Raw genomic sequence first — 16,976 nt, 5'->3', positions numbered from 1 at the left:
GAATATTTTCATTGGTCAATATTTGGCGGAATTTCCAAAATGGCTGAATTTTTACGTTTTACTACTCTCACAGATATAGTCATGAACATATCTTCCTACTTGAATGATTATACTTAGAGTAAATTATGGAATTATGTCTAGATTCAAACATTTTCCATGTGCTGTACATGGATTAATTTTTGTTGCGTCCGTGGGCGATAATTCGTCCATAAATGTCGGTGTTTATCGAATGTCACAAACTTCAAGAGAGATTGTGGATCATGATTCGGAATCTTTACACCTGCAGTTAAAACCAGATTGTGAAACACAGATTGTGCATTTTAAAACTTGTGTAGAGCCTGACACGGGGTTAATCTTACCAGTACTTGTCCTTTTAATTAAAAGTAATACTGCAACAGTGAAAATCAGATCTGCTGGTGGAGTTAAAGCATCACGTTTGTACATTTTTGGCATCAAGTATGACGAACATAAAAAAGAAATTTTACCATTACGATATTTTCATGTTAATGGTCAACTTTGTGAAGAGATAAAACTTTTGAATAATCTAATAATTACATGGATACAGAATGGATTGATACACATAGCGGTTCCATCACCTCACAACAAAACTCTACTCTGTAAACATGCTTTCCAAATTAGTAAACATTTAAAAAATGTAACCAATGAAGAGTTGATATGGACTGGAAAACCACAAGGAATTTGTCAGGGTTGCTATCTTGCTCTCTGTAGGGTTACTAAACATGACACACCATCTGATGGTGATATTTTTCTTGAGAATCATGTCAGCGTACAATTCTTGTTGATCCTGTTGACTGAAAAAACAGATGGACAATGGTGTAATCAGGAATTGTGTGTTTCAGATATAATTCCAGAAATGTATTCTGCCAATCTGTTAACTCTCTCAGTCATTACCTGTAAATTGAAACATTCAGTAGCTTCAGCTATATGTGCAAACAAAAGTAGTGCTATAAATCAAACATCCATTGATAGCCATGTAATTGCATTAATAGAAAATGGTTACCTTCTTGAACTAAAGTGTGGACAAATTCAGAGATGTTTTCAGCTCGATAATCCTTGTTTTCAAAGTCATTTTTCATTTGAAATAGCAGGCTTGTTTGGTACTAATAGTATAGAACAGTTTGCTGTAATCAATGTGCAGACTTCGGATGGAACAGAATGCTTAGCAGTGGATTTACAGAAGAGAAAGGCAAGTATTGAATAAAATTACAAGTAGCATGATTTCACCAGTATAGTACACATTAAAACTGTATAGCTTTGTTATCTTTTATTTTTGTTTGTTGAAATGCATGACAACGAAATAACAATAGAAAATGGATACCTGAAATCTGCTTAAAATATTGTACAGACTTATTCAGGGATAGATCTTGCACTCGCCAAATTCGCTAATTGTGTATTTTGAAATTAGATGGTGAATTTTATTTTAGTTCAAATGGCAAAATAATTTCATGTAATAATTGAATTTTTTTAGGAAATAACTGACAATTTCTGCAATTTTTGAAGTTTAATAGACAATTTGGCAAAATGTTTCGCTCACCCAGAGCTAGCTCTCTGCTTATTGTATTTTACTGCATGATTTTATTCAAGTATTTCAACACAAGAAAGATGATTGTGTTAAACCACATCTGTTCAAATGTACTTACATGCACACTTAAACCAAAAATAATTTGTAACCTACTTGTATTATTTACAAGTGTAAATGGAACAGCATTAAACAAACTAAATATTTTTTAGGAGTTTTGTTTTTAGGACATGATCTTATAATTTTATTGTTTTATATTTAAGACAAGTTTGAAAGAAATTCCTCAAATTATGGGTAATCGTACTAATGGATTTAAGATAATATAATTTTTATCAATTTATTATGACTACCTATTTGTAGGTCTCTCATCACTGGACGAGTACAGGATACATACTGACTGGAGATTTTATACGTCTGGGAACACAACAGCTCCTGGTCTTGTTTAGTGATTGGTCTTTTCAATCTTGTTCTGGCTCCTGGCTGTTGACAGACTTTGGTACAACACAGATAGATACAAGAGAAGCAACAGATGCTTCAAGTACAAGCACCGACACAGACTCTTCATCAAGTGTTCACGCTGTAGTGAAAGCACTTGCTAGTTGTTTGCAGGTTCCACTTTTTTGTATACAATTATAAAATTTGTGTAACTCTTGACTGAATGAAAAGTGAATAATTAAATAGATTTATTTTAATGATTTTGTGTGATCTTGATGATATTGATATTTAATGTTTTATTATATATGCTTGACTGAAAAGCTTGAAGGTTTTTTTTCTTCAGAAATAAAACATATTCTTTCTTTTAAAATATTTTAATATTTAAATGGTACCAAAGCTTTTTGTGAATTAAAGGTCAGGAAATAAAAGGCATTCATATCATTTCTTTGTAGATTAACATTAATTTTTCAGAAATGTTTAAAAGTCTATCAAGAAGTAGTTTGTTAGGCAGGGCTCACACTGGAACAAATTTTTTGGTTTAGTCAACTTTCAGATATATAGAGAATTTTCTGGAAAATTATTAAAATGTGGTTGATTTAAGGAGCATTTTACTAGCCAAAGACTAACGGTTGTAGCCACTTTGTATACAAATTTGCTAATTTGGCAATGGGCAGGGTGAGTCCTAGGAGTGGAAAGTAGAAACCCTGAATTTTAAAATAATTCTACATCTATTACCCGTACATCTATATATTTTTTATTTGAGCTATGTAATAAATTTTATAAAAGGCTTTAAGAAAAGTATATGTTAACAAGTCTAAAATATTTTAATTAAAACAAATATAACAAATTTACACTAATTACTAAAACTTTTACAAAAATACACGTTTTATTTTAGTAATTTTAATAAGTGATTTTATTATTTAGAAATCAAAAATCAGTCTTCAAGAGGATGAGAATGATCTGTTAGTGAAAAAAGATTTTGTCGAGTCAATGTGGAGCAGACTTCAACAAAGAAGTACTGGAGGTGGCAGTTCTGGGAGTCCAAACCTAATGGTGAACAGTTACATACACAGTAGGGCAGGGCTGCAGAAAGTACTCGCCCGGTCGCCAAATGCAAGTAAAAATTATGACGGACGAGTTAAAAAATGCAGCTACCAGTCCGATGGGCAATCTGTCTTTTTCTGACTGACTAATTTAATTTGTTATATACACATTTTGTTTTGCATTGAATTGGCGGTGTGTTCTGAATAAATTGTTCTGTTAAACACTTTCGGGATGTCACTTAAATTTTGTAAATTTATATTTTAAAAATGTGAAAAAATTAGTATTTACCAGAGTATTTCAACATTTATTGATTTGTCAGACAAGGTTTGGGTCTTGTTTTCGTTTGCTACATGAGGTTGATCACTTACCAAGCGTCCTTAATGTTTAAAAATTTTGAAGTGAAGACAGAGTATATTATAATATTGTTGAACAATAATATATTCTATAGGTTGACGGACTAATAGAAAGTTTGCTGGGCTAGTACATTTTAGTTGGTTCTGGTCTGGCGGGCTAGTGAAATATTTTCCATTTCTGCACCCCTGTTGAGCCTCCACGAGTCGAGTACTCGAGGGTCATATTCGACCCAGACCCGAGTACCCGATGCTTACACTACATGTAGATGATAATTAGACTAAGGAATAAAGTAAAATAACATTATGCATATTAATTCCATCCCTGAACATGGATGCCAAATCATGCCATTGTATTGCATTCCATTCAACTTTTGTATCACCTAATTCACATCTCACTTTACAGATAACTAATGTTTGTAGCTAGAGTTATGTCTTTAATCTTAAAAGAAGTATCTGTTTTTGTTTAAATAATGATTATTTTATTTTTTATTGAGGTGCCAATGGTTACGTTAGTTGATGGATGTCAGAAGTCAAGCAAATCAGAAACCAGTCCATTGTCAAGTAGAATTCAAATTGAATTGAAGCAAGTCTGGCAGTTTGTTATTGGAGAAAAGTGGGTTGTTGGTGTCACAGTAGTGAACAATTCAAAGAGGTGCATGTTACAATGAAACATCATTTTTTAATTAAGTATATTTATAAGTGTTTTAAAATCTCTTTCTTAAAAGTAGCTATGTTTTTTTTCTTTTTAAAATTATATAAACATGTTATGTTATTGAATTTTTTTTTTTTTTTTCCTCAGGAACTTTTCAATATTATTTCAGAAGTACATTTACAGCATGATGATTTCAGTTTGGGATGTGATACTGAGCACTCCGAATCATCACAGTTTATTACAGTTCCAGTTAATATTGCTTTAAGTACAGGGTTTTACCAGACTATTTTGATAATGTATTTAATAATAATTTATGGATAATAAAACATTTATTACTGAAGACTTGTTATTGTAAATGTACTAAAATTGTATATATATATATATATATATACTTATAAGTATAGAAATATATTCTTTTAATGTGATCAGTGCTCAAATATTAACCCATGCATAGTGTGAGGACATGTGACCAACCATTAGTTAAAATTCTTTTATGATGTTACGAAAAGGCTCATTCCATGACGTCACTCCAGCACAGACATAAAAAAGGTTATTAATGTTTTTTGCTGTTCTTCATACAAATTTTTCAATTTGTTTCAGACCTATATCAGACTGTGTCCTCTCTTTGGTTTCCAAGTCATCTGGATCGACCAGATATGTCTCACAGTCACGATGGCCTGTGACGTCTGGTGATAAAAGCACTGCTCCGACTGTTGTCAAATCTTTTCACAGTATGGCAAAACGGCTGAAGCTGGATGTTAATGCTTTACCACTGACTAGCAGGGATAAGAAAATAATCCAACGTAGTAAATCGGCAACTGTTGCATGTTGTACAGCCATGCCGGTCATCAGTTTTGAGAAAGAAATCCCATTCAGTGTGATTCTGCACTGTGTTGAAGTACAAGAGCCGTGCACACCAGGTTCCGGTGATGGAGATGTAATCTCCGTGTGTTGTGGAGAGGTGGCGATTAATGTCCACGACTACACTGACGGCAGATATTCCATAGATTTGAAAAAAGACACAGTTGCAGGTATCTTCTTTTTTTTTCATTTTTGTAGTCAAGTAATAATGTAGCAGGTATTGTTTATAATTTTTGTACACAAAGGATTATTTTATTAAGTTTATGTTTGGTATAACTGCCACGTAAGATGAGAACAATATTGTTTTCCATGTTCAAGTGCATTTTGTAAAAATAGGTGCTTATGGTATGAAGCTGGTTTTTGATTTAATGCATTTATCAAATTACATCATTTAAGTAAGCTCAGTTTCATAATGTATGTATGTATGTATGTATGTATGTGTATGTGTGTGTGTGTATGTATGTATGTATGTATGTATGTATGTATGTATGTATGTATGTATGTATGTATGTATGTATGTATGTATGTATGTATGTGAAAAAGAATTACTAACTGAAGACCTAGTAGGCCCAGTAATATACTGATGAAAAGAAATAAGGGAACACATCAAACTGTAGACCAAATGTAATTCATTACTAGCATAGTAATGTCTGTATTTCATACAATGTTGTAATGTGGGATTAAATGTCTGTAGTGTTGAATGTGTTGCCTATATGTTCCCAGTCAACTTCTGACAATATGAATTGATTTTTGATGCAGTCATTATTTCTTGTTGCTATCTGTGTGATCCTTTATTTCTTTCCATCAGTATATTTTTGGTACCCAAAAAAAATTCTAAATAAAATCATTAAATATTAAACTGCTAATATAATTCACTATAAAACTTTTAAAATTGTTTCCACTGAAACCACTCTAAAATTCAGTGACCATAAAAATATTTTATATTTTGTCAGTATGAAAATCAATATCTTCAGGAGAATAAACAAACAATGTAATAAAATGTCACAAACAATATAATTCTAATTAACATGGTTTAAAAACAAATTAGTTATTTAGGTTTCAGGTAATATTGGCATAGCCGGGGAGCATGGGGGCAATGTACCCCCCATCCCCATCACACTTCTTTTTTTCCACCACCATATTATATATTTTCCTATGGCTATGACAGTGTGGTTGGTCCCTCCGATATGGGTGTTCCCCCCCCCCCCCCCCCCCTACAAAATCCTAGCCAGTATCAGGTAAATATGTCTATCTTCATTTTTGTCTTGTATATGTTCATATGTTCATATGTTCATATGTTCATATGTTCAGGGATGTGAGAGCTACGTGGAAATGTGGAAATTTGCTTTTCCATTTTGTATATAAAAAATAAAATTAAAAAACCAAAAAACAATGTGAAAACGAAAAAACGAAAGTAGTATCCTGCGATCGCAAGTAGTATTCGCACGTAGTACATTCCCTTGGCTGGATTTCATCAGCTCCGTTGTAATTGGCCAGTTTTGTCCAATCCAGGATATGCTATTTGAAAGCCTTTGTTTGACTTTGGAAGAAAGAAGGTGAGCAGTAAACTTTTTTGTTCCAGCCCCTCTCACATCCCTGTAGTTCGGTGGCGTCGTGGCAGGCCATCGGTCTACAGGCTGGTAGGTACTGGGTTCGGATCCCAGTCGAGGCATGGGATTTTTAATCCAGATACCGACTCCAAACCCTGAGTGAGTGCTCCGCAAGGCTTAATGGGTAGGTGTAAACCACTTGCACCGACCAGTGATCCATAACTGGTTCAACAAAAGGCCATGGTTTGTGCTATCCTGTCTGTGGGAAACGCAAATAAAAGATCCCTTGCTGCTAATCGAAAGAGTAGCCCATGTAGTGGCGACAGCGGGTTTCCTCTCTAAATCTGTGTGGTTCTTAACCATATGTCTGACGCCATATAACCGTAAATAAAATGTGTTGAGTGCGTCGTTAAATAAAACATTTCTTTCTTTCTTTTTTCCCTGTAGTTTGGACAATAGACAATAGTAGTTGAATTATACCTTGGTGTTATTAAAGAAATGTTCCTGTCCTTCAGCAGAAAAATTGGTGCCCCCCCCCCCCTAATTCAAAATCCTAGCCAGTGTCAGAATAATATCTTCATTTTTGTCTTACATATGTTCATATATTGGATACTAGACAGTAGTAGTTAAATTATACCTTGGTGTTATTAAAGAAACCTTCCTCTCCTTCAGCAGAAAAATGGGATTCTGTCAGAGAAGCCATGGATTGTGCCCAGCTGTCGGTCCTTCTTAAAGTCTGTTCCACGTTCAGTTTACTGGGAAATATGAAGTCATTGCTGACACAGCAGGCTGGGTTCATCTTTCATAAGGAATTACAGTCATACATCTGTTGTGATCGTGAGGTTCTCAACTTGCTCAGGATTCAAGTCCACACAGTCAAGTCATCAAAGGAAGTCATTATTCAGGTATCAACTAGGTGAGTTAAGTTTTGTGGTAAACGTTAGTGATTCATTGAGTTATATTTAATCTTATATACTACGAAGATGAAATGGTAGTTCAAAACATTCAGCAGTGATACAGAGAATACTATACAAGTTGTGTACAAGCATATCTAACAAGCGAAAGCGAGTTGAATATATTTTTAAATGAGTTATAAGATAAACAGTATCTAACGAACACAAATGTAGCAACCTATTTCTTACACATCCTCAAAAACCTGTTTTTTTCAACTAAAACATATTTATGGGACTTGCGTGGCAGTTAACTTATTTATTGGAGACAGTATTTATCTACAACATGTCATCTCCTACATGGGTGTTTAAGAAATGTGTCACTATAAAATATAATCTTTTAAAGTATAAATTAATATTTTTAAAAATCTATATTGGAATAGTTTCAAATATGTATTCAAGTGTGCTACATGTATTTCATGTATATTGTGTATTAGAGGTTATTAGTATGCTAAATATGAGTAAACCAAACTGAATATTATTAAGATATTTGTGATTTGATATTCTTTCAGGGATGAAAGCCAAATTCTCCTTTTGGTCCAGTACTTGTATTCACATTTTCCGGATGACATTACTATTCTACCCAGCAATGAACACCGTACCCAGAACGTGGTCCAGAATTCACTATCTTGTATCACAGAGGAAATTCAGTATGCTATGTCTGGTGCGCGGGATTTGTTATCTGTAGATGATGACATCCATCCAGAAGCAAATGATGTCACAGAGAGCACAAGTGTTGATACAATCAGTAAAATTCAAGACCGGTTTAAAGAGCAACAAAACAAGTTTGAGAACCAGTCAAAGGGATATGTGGCAAAGGAGAAATATAACGAGTTTTGTAAACAGTTACTGGTGCATGAACTGAAAACTGATGAAAGTTTCACTTATGTTGACAATTTGTGATTGAGTGTATTGGGAATATTTTCTCAATTTGAATATTTTACTGATGGTATATTTTTAGTGTTGTTGTTGTAGTATTCCTTTGTTCAAACAAGTACATGCAGAATGCTCTGTTTGAAATACATGTACATCACAATTAATCAATCAGTGTGCTCTGGTGGTGTCGTTAAACATAACAACCTTTACTGTAAATCATATCTTAAAAATCTAGCTGATCTTATGTGCGATTTGTATTGATGATAATTTTTTAACCTACATAAATCCATATGTATGTTCATGTCTTCTAATTTGCATTTGTGTATTTTTAAATCATATGTTGTAATTAAGTTTTTATTATGTCAACAGGGTTTGGGATCTTGTTCATTTGGTAGAGCACTTACCTGAGATGCTTGGGTCATTGAATTAAATCTACTTATGGACCCATTGGGTTTTTTCCCTTCCAACCATCCTATGACTGGTATATCAAAAGTTGTGGTATGTGCTGTCCTGCCTTTGCATATAAAATGTCCAATCTAAACACTTTGAGTTGGAATTACAAAATGTTTGGCATTCAGTAGCCTATAAATAATAAATCAATGCAGACAAACCCAGAGGTAATGTGCTACCCTGAAAAGTTTTGTTTAATGGGAAAAGGGACCACACTAACTCTTGAAGAGTGACTTAATTTGTGCAAGTTTCCCCATCTGCAGCTGTGTATTGCTAACAATTATCAAGAATGATGTCACATATAACTCATCCTCGTTTTTGAAGAACATTTGTTTAGCATAGGTATTTTATTGAAGTGCTTATGTGAAAGCTAAAATAGGAATAACGCTTTTTACTCATTATTGGGAATACTGATTTGGTAATATAGATTAAACCATATTCCTTATAGTTAACAATTTTATTATAAAATTAATCTTTAAATTTATGTATATTTTGGGAAATATTTTTTTGAGTTATTTAGTAGATAAACTGTTGTGTGATCCTGCAATTAAAAATGTTTATGCTGTTTTATGCTACAGTCATAATCTTTGAACATATCTGATTAATATTTATCTCTATGTCTGTTTTTATCCTTGTAAAGAATAAGACTTGAAAATAAAAATATTTTATTACACCATGCAATTTTTTTGCCTCTAATTTAAGTGGTTTATTAATTTATTTATTATTTATCTAATATTCATGAATTTTACTGTTATAAAATAATTTTAGATTGGGAGCTAATGTTGGCCTTACATACTCTCTTTGGGCAGATGTAACCCACAGGTAAAGTGATTGCTTGATGCCTAATCGATCCATGTTGGCAAGCCCATTGGAATGTTTGAAAGTGTTTCTCATTCAAGCCAATGTTCCACAACTATTGTAATAAAAAAGGCTGTGGTATGTACTTTTCTGTCTATGAGTGGTGCATATAAAAAGATTTCTTGCTGCTGATAAAAATGGAGTACTTCATGGAGTGATGGCAGCAGGCTTCCTCTCATTTTTGTGATCCATAACCATATGACCAATGCCATATAACCGTCAGTGAAGCACTCACTGAATGAGGGTTTTCAGTTCCATCCAGTGCCCCACGACTGGTTTATCAACGGTTGTGATATGTGCTGTCCTGTGTATGAAAAAATGCATATAAAAGAACCCTTGCTACTAAGATGGGGGAAAAAATGTGGGTTTTCTTCAAGAGTATGTCAGTGCACAATCTAATTAAAATTAGCTCCACTGGTTAATTACTATTACCGGTGGATGTAAGAGCACCCTGTTGGAGCTCATGTCCAGTTGACCTTTCATTTGACCAATCAAAATTTTACTTGTAAAATCATGCCAGTGATTTGAAAAGAATTTGAAAACATTCAGGATTATGCCGAAGGTATACGAAATAATTTGGGTGAATTACAAAGTATACTGGAAACTAATTTCAATATAAAAGTTTATATAAAATTAATTTCAAGACGAAAAAAACAACCATAGCCATAGAATCTGTTTATACTAGTATACAATTCAGAGTTTATTACTGCAATTTTCCCCCCTCTTTTTTAATGTTGAAATAGACCAACAAGTTCGCCTATTGCATAAATAGTCTCGCCTGATATTTTTAGAATTTGTATTCTCTCGAATAACGCTATAAATGACGAAGTGTAATTGGTCGATATTTAAATTGTTATTTATAGATGAAATGTCACCTGGACATGGAAGTCCACGCAATGCTGTTAGATCTATTGGTAGACCAGTAGAGCTAATTTTAATCAAATTGGTCAGTGCAGAATTACCAAATGTTTAACATCCGATGATGAATAAATCATTGTTCTCTAGTACTGTCTTTAAACAAAACAAACCTTTTTAGTGTTTTTTAATATGAAATAGAATAAGGTTAGTGGTTTCTCGAATGGTCAACGCAAAATATTATGTGAGTTCGTTAATATCAAATTATGGTATGAGACCCCCAATTTGTTCTCGATTGTTTCCGCTCTTTTTGCGACGGGGTTTTGCAATATACATGACTAACGTTATGGAAACTATCTAAAGTTTGTATGTTCTTCGCGTTTTAATCGCTTTGTTTATGTTTTTCAAACTAAAAGAAGTCTACTGTAAGTTATTTGTGTGTGTGTGTGAATTATTATTTAATCAAAATGATTTGTACTACTATTCTAAAACCGTGGGAAAACGAGATTTTATTGTCAATTACTTGATTGCAATGACGAGTTGTTAAATAAAATTTAAAATAAAAATAAGCCATGCATGATGATGATCATCATGATGATCATGATGCATTGCATGTAGTTCAACAAGATTAACCTCGAGTGCAAGCTAGCTATGTGCTCGCACTCGAGGTTAATCTTGATGAACTACATTGAAGATGATTGAGTCATGGTTCAGGACAGGGAACAAACAATCGCTCGCTCTACTGTTTCATGTCTTGTCAACTTTTGAGTCTAACGTTAAATACTTAAAATAGATATCATAATGTAGAAGACTATGGTATTAATAATATGTAGTTTTATACACACTTCATTCATTTATAATTAAATACGGGGGGGGGGGGAGGGGGAGCAGGTCAACTCGTCCAAAAACTAACGACCCAGCAGTTGGTCAACTTGGGGTGGGTCAAGTTACGGTCAACTCGACCCAATGTCAAAAGTTCTTTGATGTAATGGAACTGCATTATATTCCATGCCAGAACATATACTGTGGGTTCAGGGGCGGGACGTAGCCCAGTGGTAAAGCAGGGCTTCTAGATTATGGTAGCCCCACTCCCATGGCTAGTGATATTCGGGTACCAGACGTTTCGCCCCCCAGCCAGTTCGCTCCCAGTCAGTTCGCCTCCAAATAGTATGTCAGTTCGCCCCCACACAGGTACCAGTTCGCCCCCTGTCAGTTCAGGTCATGTTCACGTGTTTGTTCTGTGTTACACTGTTAGAACAAAAAGCCAATTGGAAAGCACATGACTTGTTCAAGTCGGTGAGATATTTCCGGTAGAACAATATCAAGAGTTTACTATTAAAACATTTAATCAGTACTAGCGAAAGTTTTCAAAGTGACGGTAATAAAACGTATTTTGTTACAATGCCAGGAAAGTTTCGGCCTGAGTCATGTTTTCTATCAACATATGGGTTACTACAAAACACTCCTTCATAAAAGAATCAACCAGTTTATTACGCTGTCCCTGGGTTGTCATGCCACGACCAGAAGCGGTCAGGCCCTTTCTAAGGGCCCTATGGGCAACCTAGGAAAAGAGACACCACATCATCGTAGAGGTCTAAATTAACGAGCTACTCTCGATTCACTAATATCAAAGGCGTGCACTACAACAGCTTGTTCTGAATGTGCATGTAAAACCCTATGACATGACATGACACATTACGCTGTAACGTGAGCGTGGGACTGTTACTTTATGTCGCGCATGCGCTGACGTGACTATGTGAAATGGAGTACCGGTATTTAATTTTTTCGTGTGTAACAAAAATTGTTTTTCTTTCTTTTTTCTCACCTCGTTGAATAGTTACAAATCACTACCATGGGATGATAATACAAATCAAGTAATTACGTTTTGCTTTTGGAAGGCAGTTTATTCTTTTTTAGTTCATAACAATTTCCTGCTGGCATAAACCTAAAAAAAAAATACAATATTGTACGTGTATACAAAGCAGGGCCATAGCTAGCGGGGGGGGGGGGGGGAGAAGGCAATCCAGAAAGTATTGTAGAAACCTCTCTTAACTCTTACTCAGTTGCCCCCCTCCCCCCCAACAAAAAAAATCCTAGCTACGGCCCTGCAAAGTATATAAAATATATAAATATATGTAGCACACACACATATATATATAGCACATATATAAAGAATATAAATATGCATACCAAATACATAATAATATATAAGTATATAAACAAATTGTACTCTGAACATTAAAAGACAATTACAAAAACGTTATACACATATGGTAAGTACAGGTAAGTATTACATATAAATGCGGACAAATACAACTACGACTACAGCAAACAACACGGGTGGAAGACTACCAAGCATATATATGTTTAATAACTCATTTTATTTCTTTCATTATAAGCTGCAGTGATTTTGTATTGAATTAATTAATACAAACATATACATGTGTAAATATGTTGAACGGATAACAAACTGCATACTTCTCTACTAATTTACATTAACTATGTTCAATATATTGTAACAAAATAAATATTTATAATTTCCAGAACATTATATTGGCACTTAAGTTCATTGCATCTAAAGTCCATAAAGTTTGGCACATTCTTTCATTAGGCGGCTCACTTTCAATTCCCCTGCTTCATATTTGTCCCACAAAACGAACAACTTCGCCTGTAGTGTGCCAGTACAATAATTGTTTAAAAGTAACAAATAATTTGGGGCGAACTGACTAAAAGTTGGGGGCGAACAGGCAAACAATTTGGGGCGAACTGACCGGGGGCGAACTGGCTGGGGGGCGAAACGTCATGGATTTGTGATATTCAGTGTTGGGCTAGTAAATAATTACCATAACTAGCCCAACGGCTAGTGGAAAAAAACCCTTGTCAAATGCTGCATTTATTTATTTTGTAAATGTGAATATCCTGTCCCTTCTTTTCAACCCAATCTAAGGATTTTAAGCTCAATCTTCCTCTTTAGGTGACATATTTGATTATTACTATTAGTAAAATTGTATTTATTTAAAGTAGGGCTAGTGAATTTTTAAACATGGCTAGTACATTTTTAAAATCACTGATTCCATGTCTAGTGGATTTTTATAAAATTCTAGAAGCCCTGGGTAAAGCACTCGCTCAATACGTGGTCAGTGTGAGATCGATCCCCATTGGTGGGCCCATTGGATGATTGGGCTATTTCTCACTCCAGCCAGTGTACCACGACTGGTATATCAAAGGCTGTGGTATGTATTGCCCTATCTGTGGGATGGTGCATATAAAAGATCCCTGCACTGCTAATTGAAAAGAGTAGCCCATGAAGTGGCGACAGTGGGTTTCCTCTCAATATCCGTGTGGTCCTTAACCATATGTCTGACGCCATATAACCATAAATAAAATGTGTTGAGTGCGTCGTTAAATAAAACATTTCCTTCCTTCTTGTGGGGACCGGCCTCGGTGGGGTCGTGGTTAGGCCATCGGTCTACAGGCTGGTAGGTACTGGGTTCGGATCTCAGTCGAGGCATGGGGTTTTTAATCCAGATACCGACTCCAAACCCTGAGTGAGTGCTCCGCAAGGCTCAATGGGTAGGTGTAAACCACTTGCACCGACCAGTGATCCATAACTAGTTCAACAAAGGCCATGGTTTGTGCTATCCTGTCTGTGGGAAGCGCAAATAAAAGATCCCTTGCTGCCTGTCGTAAAAGAGTAGCCTATGTGGCGACAGCGGGCTTCCTCTAAAAAACAGTGTCAGAATGACCATATGTTTGACGTCCAATAGCCGATGATAAGATAAAAAAATCAATGTGCTCTAGTGGCGTCGTTAAATAAAACAAACTTTACTTTTCCTTCTTGTGGGTTAAAAAATGTGAACTGTCCATAGTAAAATAAATCGAGCAATAAATAATGATTGAACTGGCGCAGATAAGTTGGCACTACTAATTATCAGTCGGCTAACCCAAATGTAAAATATTTGTCAATACACACATGCCAGGTTTGCATGAATGACGTCTATAATGTTCACAGATTGTTGCTTTGTCCATGACAAAACATTGATCCCATGACAACATCATAACATCATGTTTCAAGATAGCTTGGGTCACCTCCAGCCCTCCCCTTATTGATATGCAGGAGAAGGCTAGAGGAAACTGTGTAATGCTTTGGCATTCGTCGACAACCAAATGGTCGCAAGCTACTGTGTTTAAAATACAAATGTTTTCCTAAATCTGATGTCACAGAGCTTTAGTTTGATTATTCTCAAGTCCAGTCATGACATTAAACTTACAATTTACATGTTATTAACCAGTACCGATGCCCACTAGAAAGTACAGCGCAGGTTCTTTTTGCATAGGGACATCAGGTTTCTTTGTGTAGAGTTGGTACATAGCAATAGGAGTTTGTTCATTTCTCGATGAATGTAAAAATTACGTTGTCTGATGATGTCATTTTACATGGGCAAGTGTGTCTTATTGAGCATTATTGTTTATGAACCAAACAATACAAAATAAAGTGTGAATTTTGCTGTTATTATTAGAAAGTATGTTTCAAATTTAATTATTTATAAGTATTGTCTAAACAATATTAGTTTTTACGTTTATCTGGGTATGAAAAAATAAATCATCTGCAAACTTATGTGAGAATAGCTTCACTGATTCACACAGTTTGCGAATGTTTTGTGTTTTTTGTCCATACCCAATGAACATAAAAGAAATAACACAATCCTTAATTAACAAAATAAAAAATTATTGTGAATCATTGAATGTTTCACTTCTAAGGGCAGGGGAGGTAATTTTTAATTCAACTAAAAATAAGGAGCCAGTTTGAGTTGCAGATCAAACAACTAGTGCAGCATATTTTGCCGAAATTACAGATTTGGTAAGACAAACTAATTTGTTAAATTTTCATCAGTTTTGCTGGTCAGATGGCAAGATGGGCAGTTGTGCCTTTTTGCTGTTACAATCCTTTCTTATTATGCAATAACTTCTTATAGTAACATGTGCAGGGGTTCACATGAGAAACAATTTAGTTTTAGTCAATTTTCAGATATATAGATTATTTGCTTGAGAATTTAAAAATATTTTATTATACAAATACTATTAATTAAATGTTGTAGCCATGGTGTATAAAAATTGACTAATTTGGCAATGAACAGAGTGAGCACTGCATGTGTGTTTTTAAAAATTATTATTTCCATTTCAGTTGATTTACAGCAATGCCGAAGATATTTCAGATCTTTAAAAAGCCAGGTCTTCAGCAAGGAGCTGTGGAAGTGCTTGTCACTAAAATCAACCGTGCGTTCCAGAGGGAGTGTATCAAATCCATTGACACGGAAATATGCTTCTATATACAGAGTCGTTTAAATGGTAAGTCTTGTATATAAACATACAAGTGACACTTGGACAAATTTTAAAGTAAATATATATTTTAGGGGTGAAATTTTAAAGTATATATATGTATTTATTTACTTCTCTTTTTTTCGTGTTGAATGTTTTTAATAAATTTTAAATATTCCAGTGTTCTCGCTGGGTGAAAATTAAAGGAGGGCGGCCATGCGGCACCACACCCTTCACAAAAACCCACCAAAAGCAGAAGAAAAAAAGGAATGCTTGGTTACCATATATTGTTGTGTGTTGGTCGACTGTGAAAAGATATACACCTTATTATTTTGCCTCACAGTAGCCTATTTGGTACGGAAAAGTTGATACGAAATGCCAGCCGACTCATCTTTTAATTGAACCGGAGATGTTGTCTGTCTCACATTCACAGGTAGTTCCGGTTTTGCTGAACCAATCAAAGTATTAATATTATTATTTTTAAAAAGATTTCAAGATATATGAAGAACAATAAAGTCTTAATAAAGATGATAAACACTACCACTTCCATTGTTTTTGCAAGCAGTGATATGCCCCAAAAATTATAAGTTTATAATATTTTATCTAGAATTACTGAATAAACAGAATGACAGAAATGACAGAAAGTAAAAATCATCAGTTACAACCAGTTAAATCTGCAATTGAGGACAACATATCAGACGATAGTTAGTGGAAACAAAAGACAGACTGACCATTCTAATCACATGACAAATTTGGCATCAAATAAGTGGTTTTTCTGTCGGAGATTGGTGAATTGATAAAAAAAAAAAAATGTTTTCATTGCTCAAATAAAATATAACTTTTACTGTGTGTATCAAACATACAAATGGATACAGGTATGGAACAAAATAGAGGCTGTTAAAAATACTGTTAAATTACGTTGCGGTAACTGTCATAAGCTACTGAAGTTTTTCGTCCATCAGTTGCTTTTTCATACACACAATGCGGCTTGTTTCCTTTGATGTCCAGTGTACAGACTAATCTAATGTGCATTTGAAAATAGTGGTGATAGGTGCTGTAAAATATAGTAGGGTGCGGAAAAATAAAGAGGGGCACAGAAAAATAAAGGTGGGCGGCAGAACGTGAAAGGAAGGTGGCAAAATGCAATAGCGGGGCTTAAATGGAACAGCAAGAACACTGTGTTCATAAGGGACAGATACAGGATTCCTAGGGAGGGGTACACATAAGAAAAGG

The 16,976-nt window shown here is 34.6% G+C and overlaps 2 protein-coding genes across 3 annotated transcripts in view; both read left to right on the top strand.

Annotated features, from left to right (window-relative positions):
* The first annotated feature begins 24 nt into the window (after positions 1-24).
* Positions 25-9,381, top strand: LOC121374267. 2 transcript variants are annotated; one of them, XM_041501303.1, is made up of 7 exons: positions 25-1,207; positions 1,901-2,149; positions 2,900-3,028; positions 3,867-4,024; positions 4,625-5,055; positions 7,111-7,351; positions 7,898-9,381. In XM_041501303.1, the coding sequence occupies exons 1-7, from the start codon at positions 104-106 to the stop codon at positions 8,286-8,288; spliced, it is 2,703 nt and encodes a 900-aa protein (XP_041357237.1). In that variant the 5' UTR covers positions 25-103; the 3' UTR covers positions 8,289-9,381. The 2 variants fall into 2 exon arrangements, with proteins under 2 accessions (XP_041357237.1, XP_041357236.1); XM_041501302.1 differs by having other exon boundaries at positions 26-1,207; positions 7,108-7,351.
* A 1,363-nt stretch (positions 9,382-10,744) lies between these two features.
* The window catches only part of LOC121375352 (phosphoribosylformylglycinamidine synthase-like), a 56,548-nt gene continuing 50,316 nt past the window's right edge, over positions 10,745-16,976 (top strand). Inside the window, exons 1-2 of the mRNA XM_041502767.1 lie at positions 10,745-10,849; positions 15,610-15,773. Of these exons, the coding sequence (XP_041358701.1) occupies positions 15,623-15,773 (151 nt within the window). The 5' untranslated portion in view covers positions 10,745-10,849; positions 15,610-15,622. The remainder of the gene's footprint in view (positions 10,850-15,609; positions 15,774-16,976) is intronic.

The sequence above is a fragment of the Gigantopelta aegis genome, chromosome 6 (genome assembly GCF_016097555.1).
Source record: "Gigantopelta aegis isolate Gae_Host chromosome 6, Gae_host_genome, whole genome shotgun sequence".
NCBI classification, from domain to species: Eukaryota; Metazoa; Mollusca; class Gastropoda; order Neomphalida; family Peltospiridae; genus Gigantopelta; species Gigantopelta aegis.
This window is presented reverse-complemented; position numbering and strand designations above follow the sequence as displayed.

What these genes read in the sequence shown, in the direction of transcription:
- LOC121374267 (XM_041501302.1), top strand. Translation starts at nt 104, where the DNA reads ATGATTATACTTAGAGTAAATTATGGAATTATGTCTAGATTCAAACAT. An exon ending in CACTTGCTAGTTGTTTGCAG is followed by an intron (nt 2,150 to 2,899) that starts GTTCCACTTTTT and finishes TTTATTATTTAG; the next exon opens with AAATCAAAAATCAGTCTTCA. An exon ending in ATTATTCAGGTATCAACTAG is followed by an intron (nt 7,352 to 7,897) that starts GTGAGTTAAGTT and finishes ATATTCTTTCAG; the next exon opens with GGATGAAAGCCAAATTCTCC.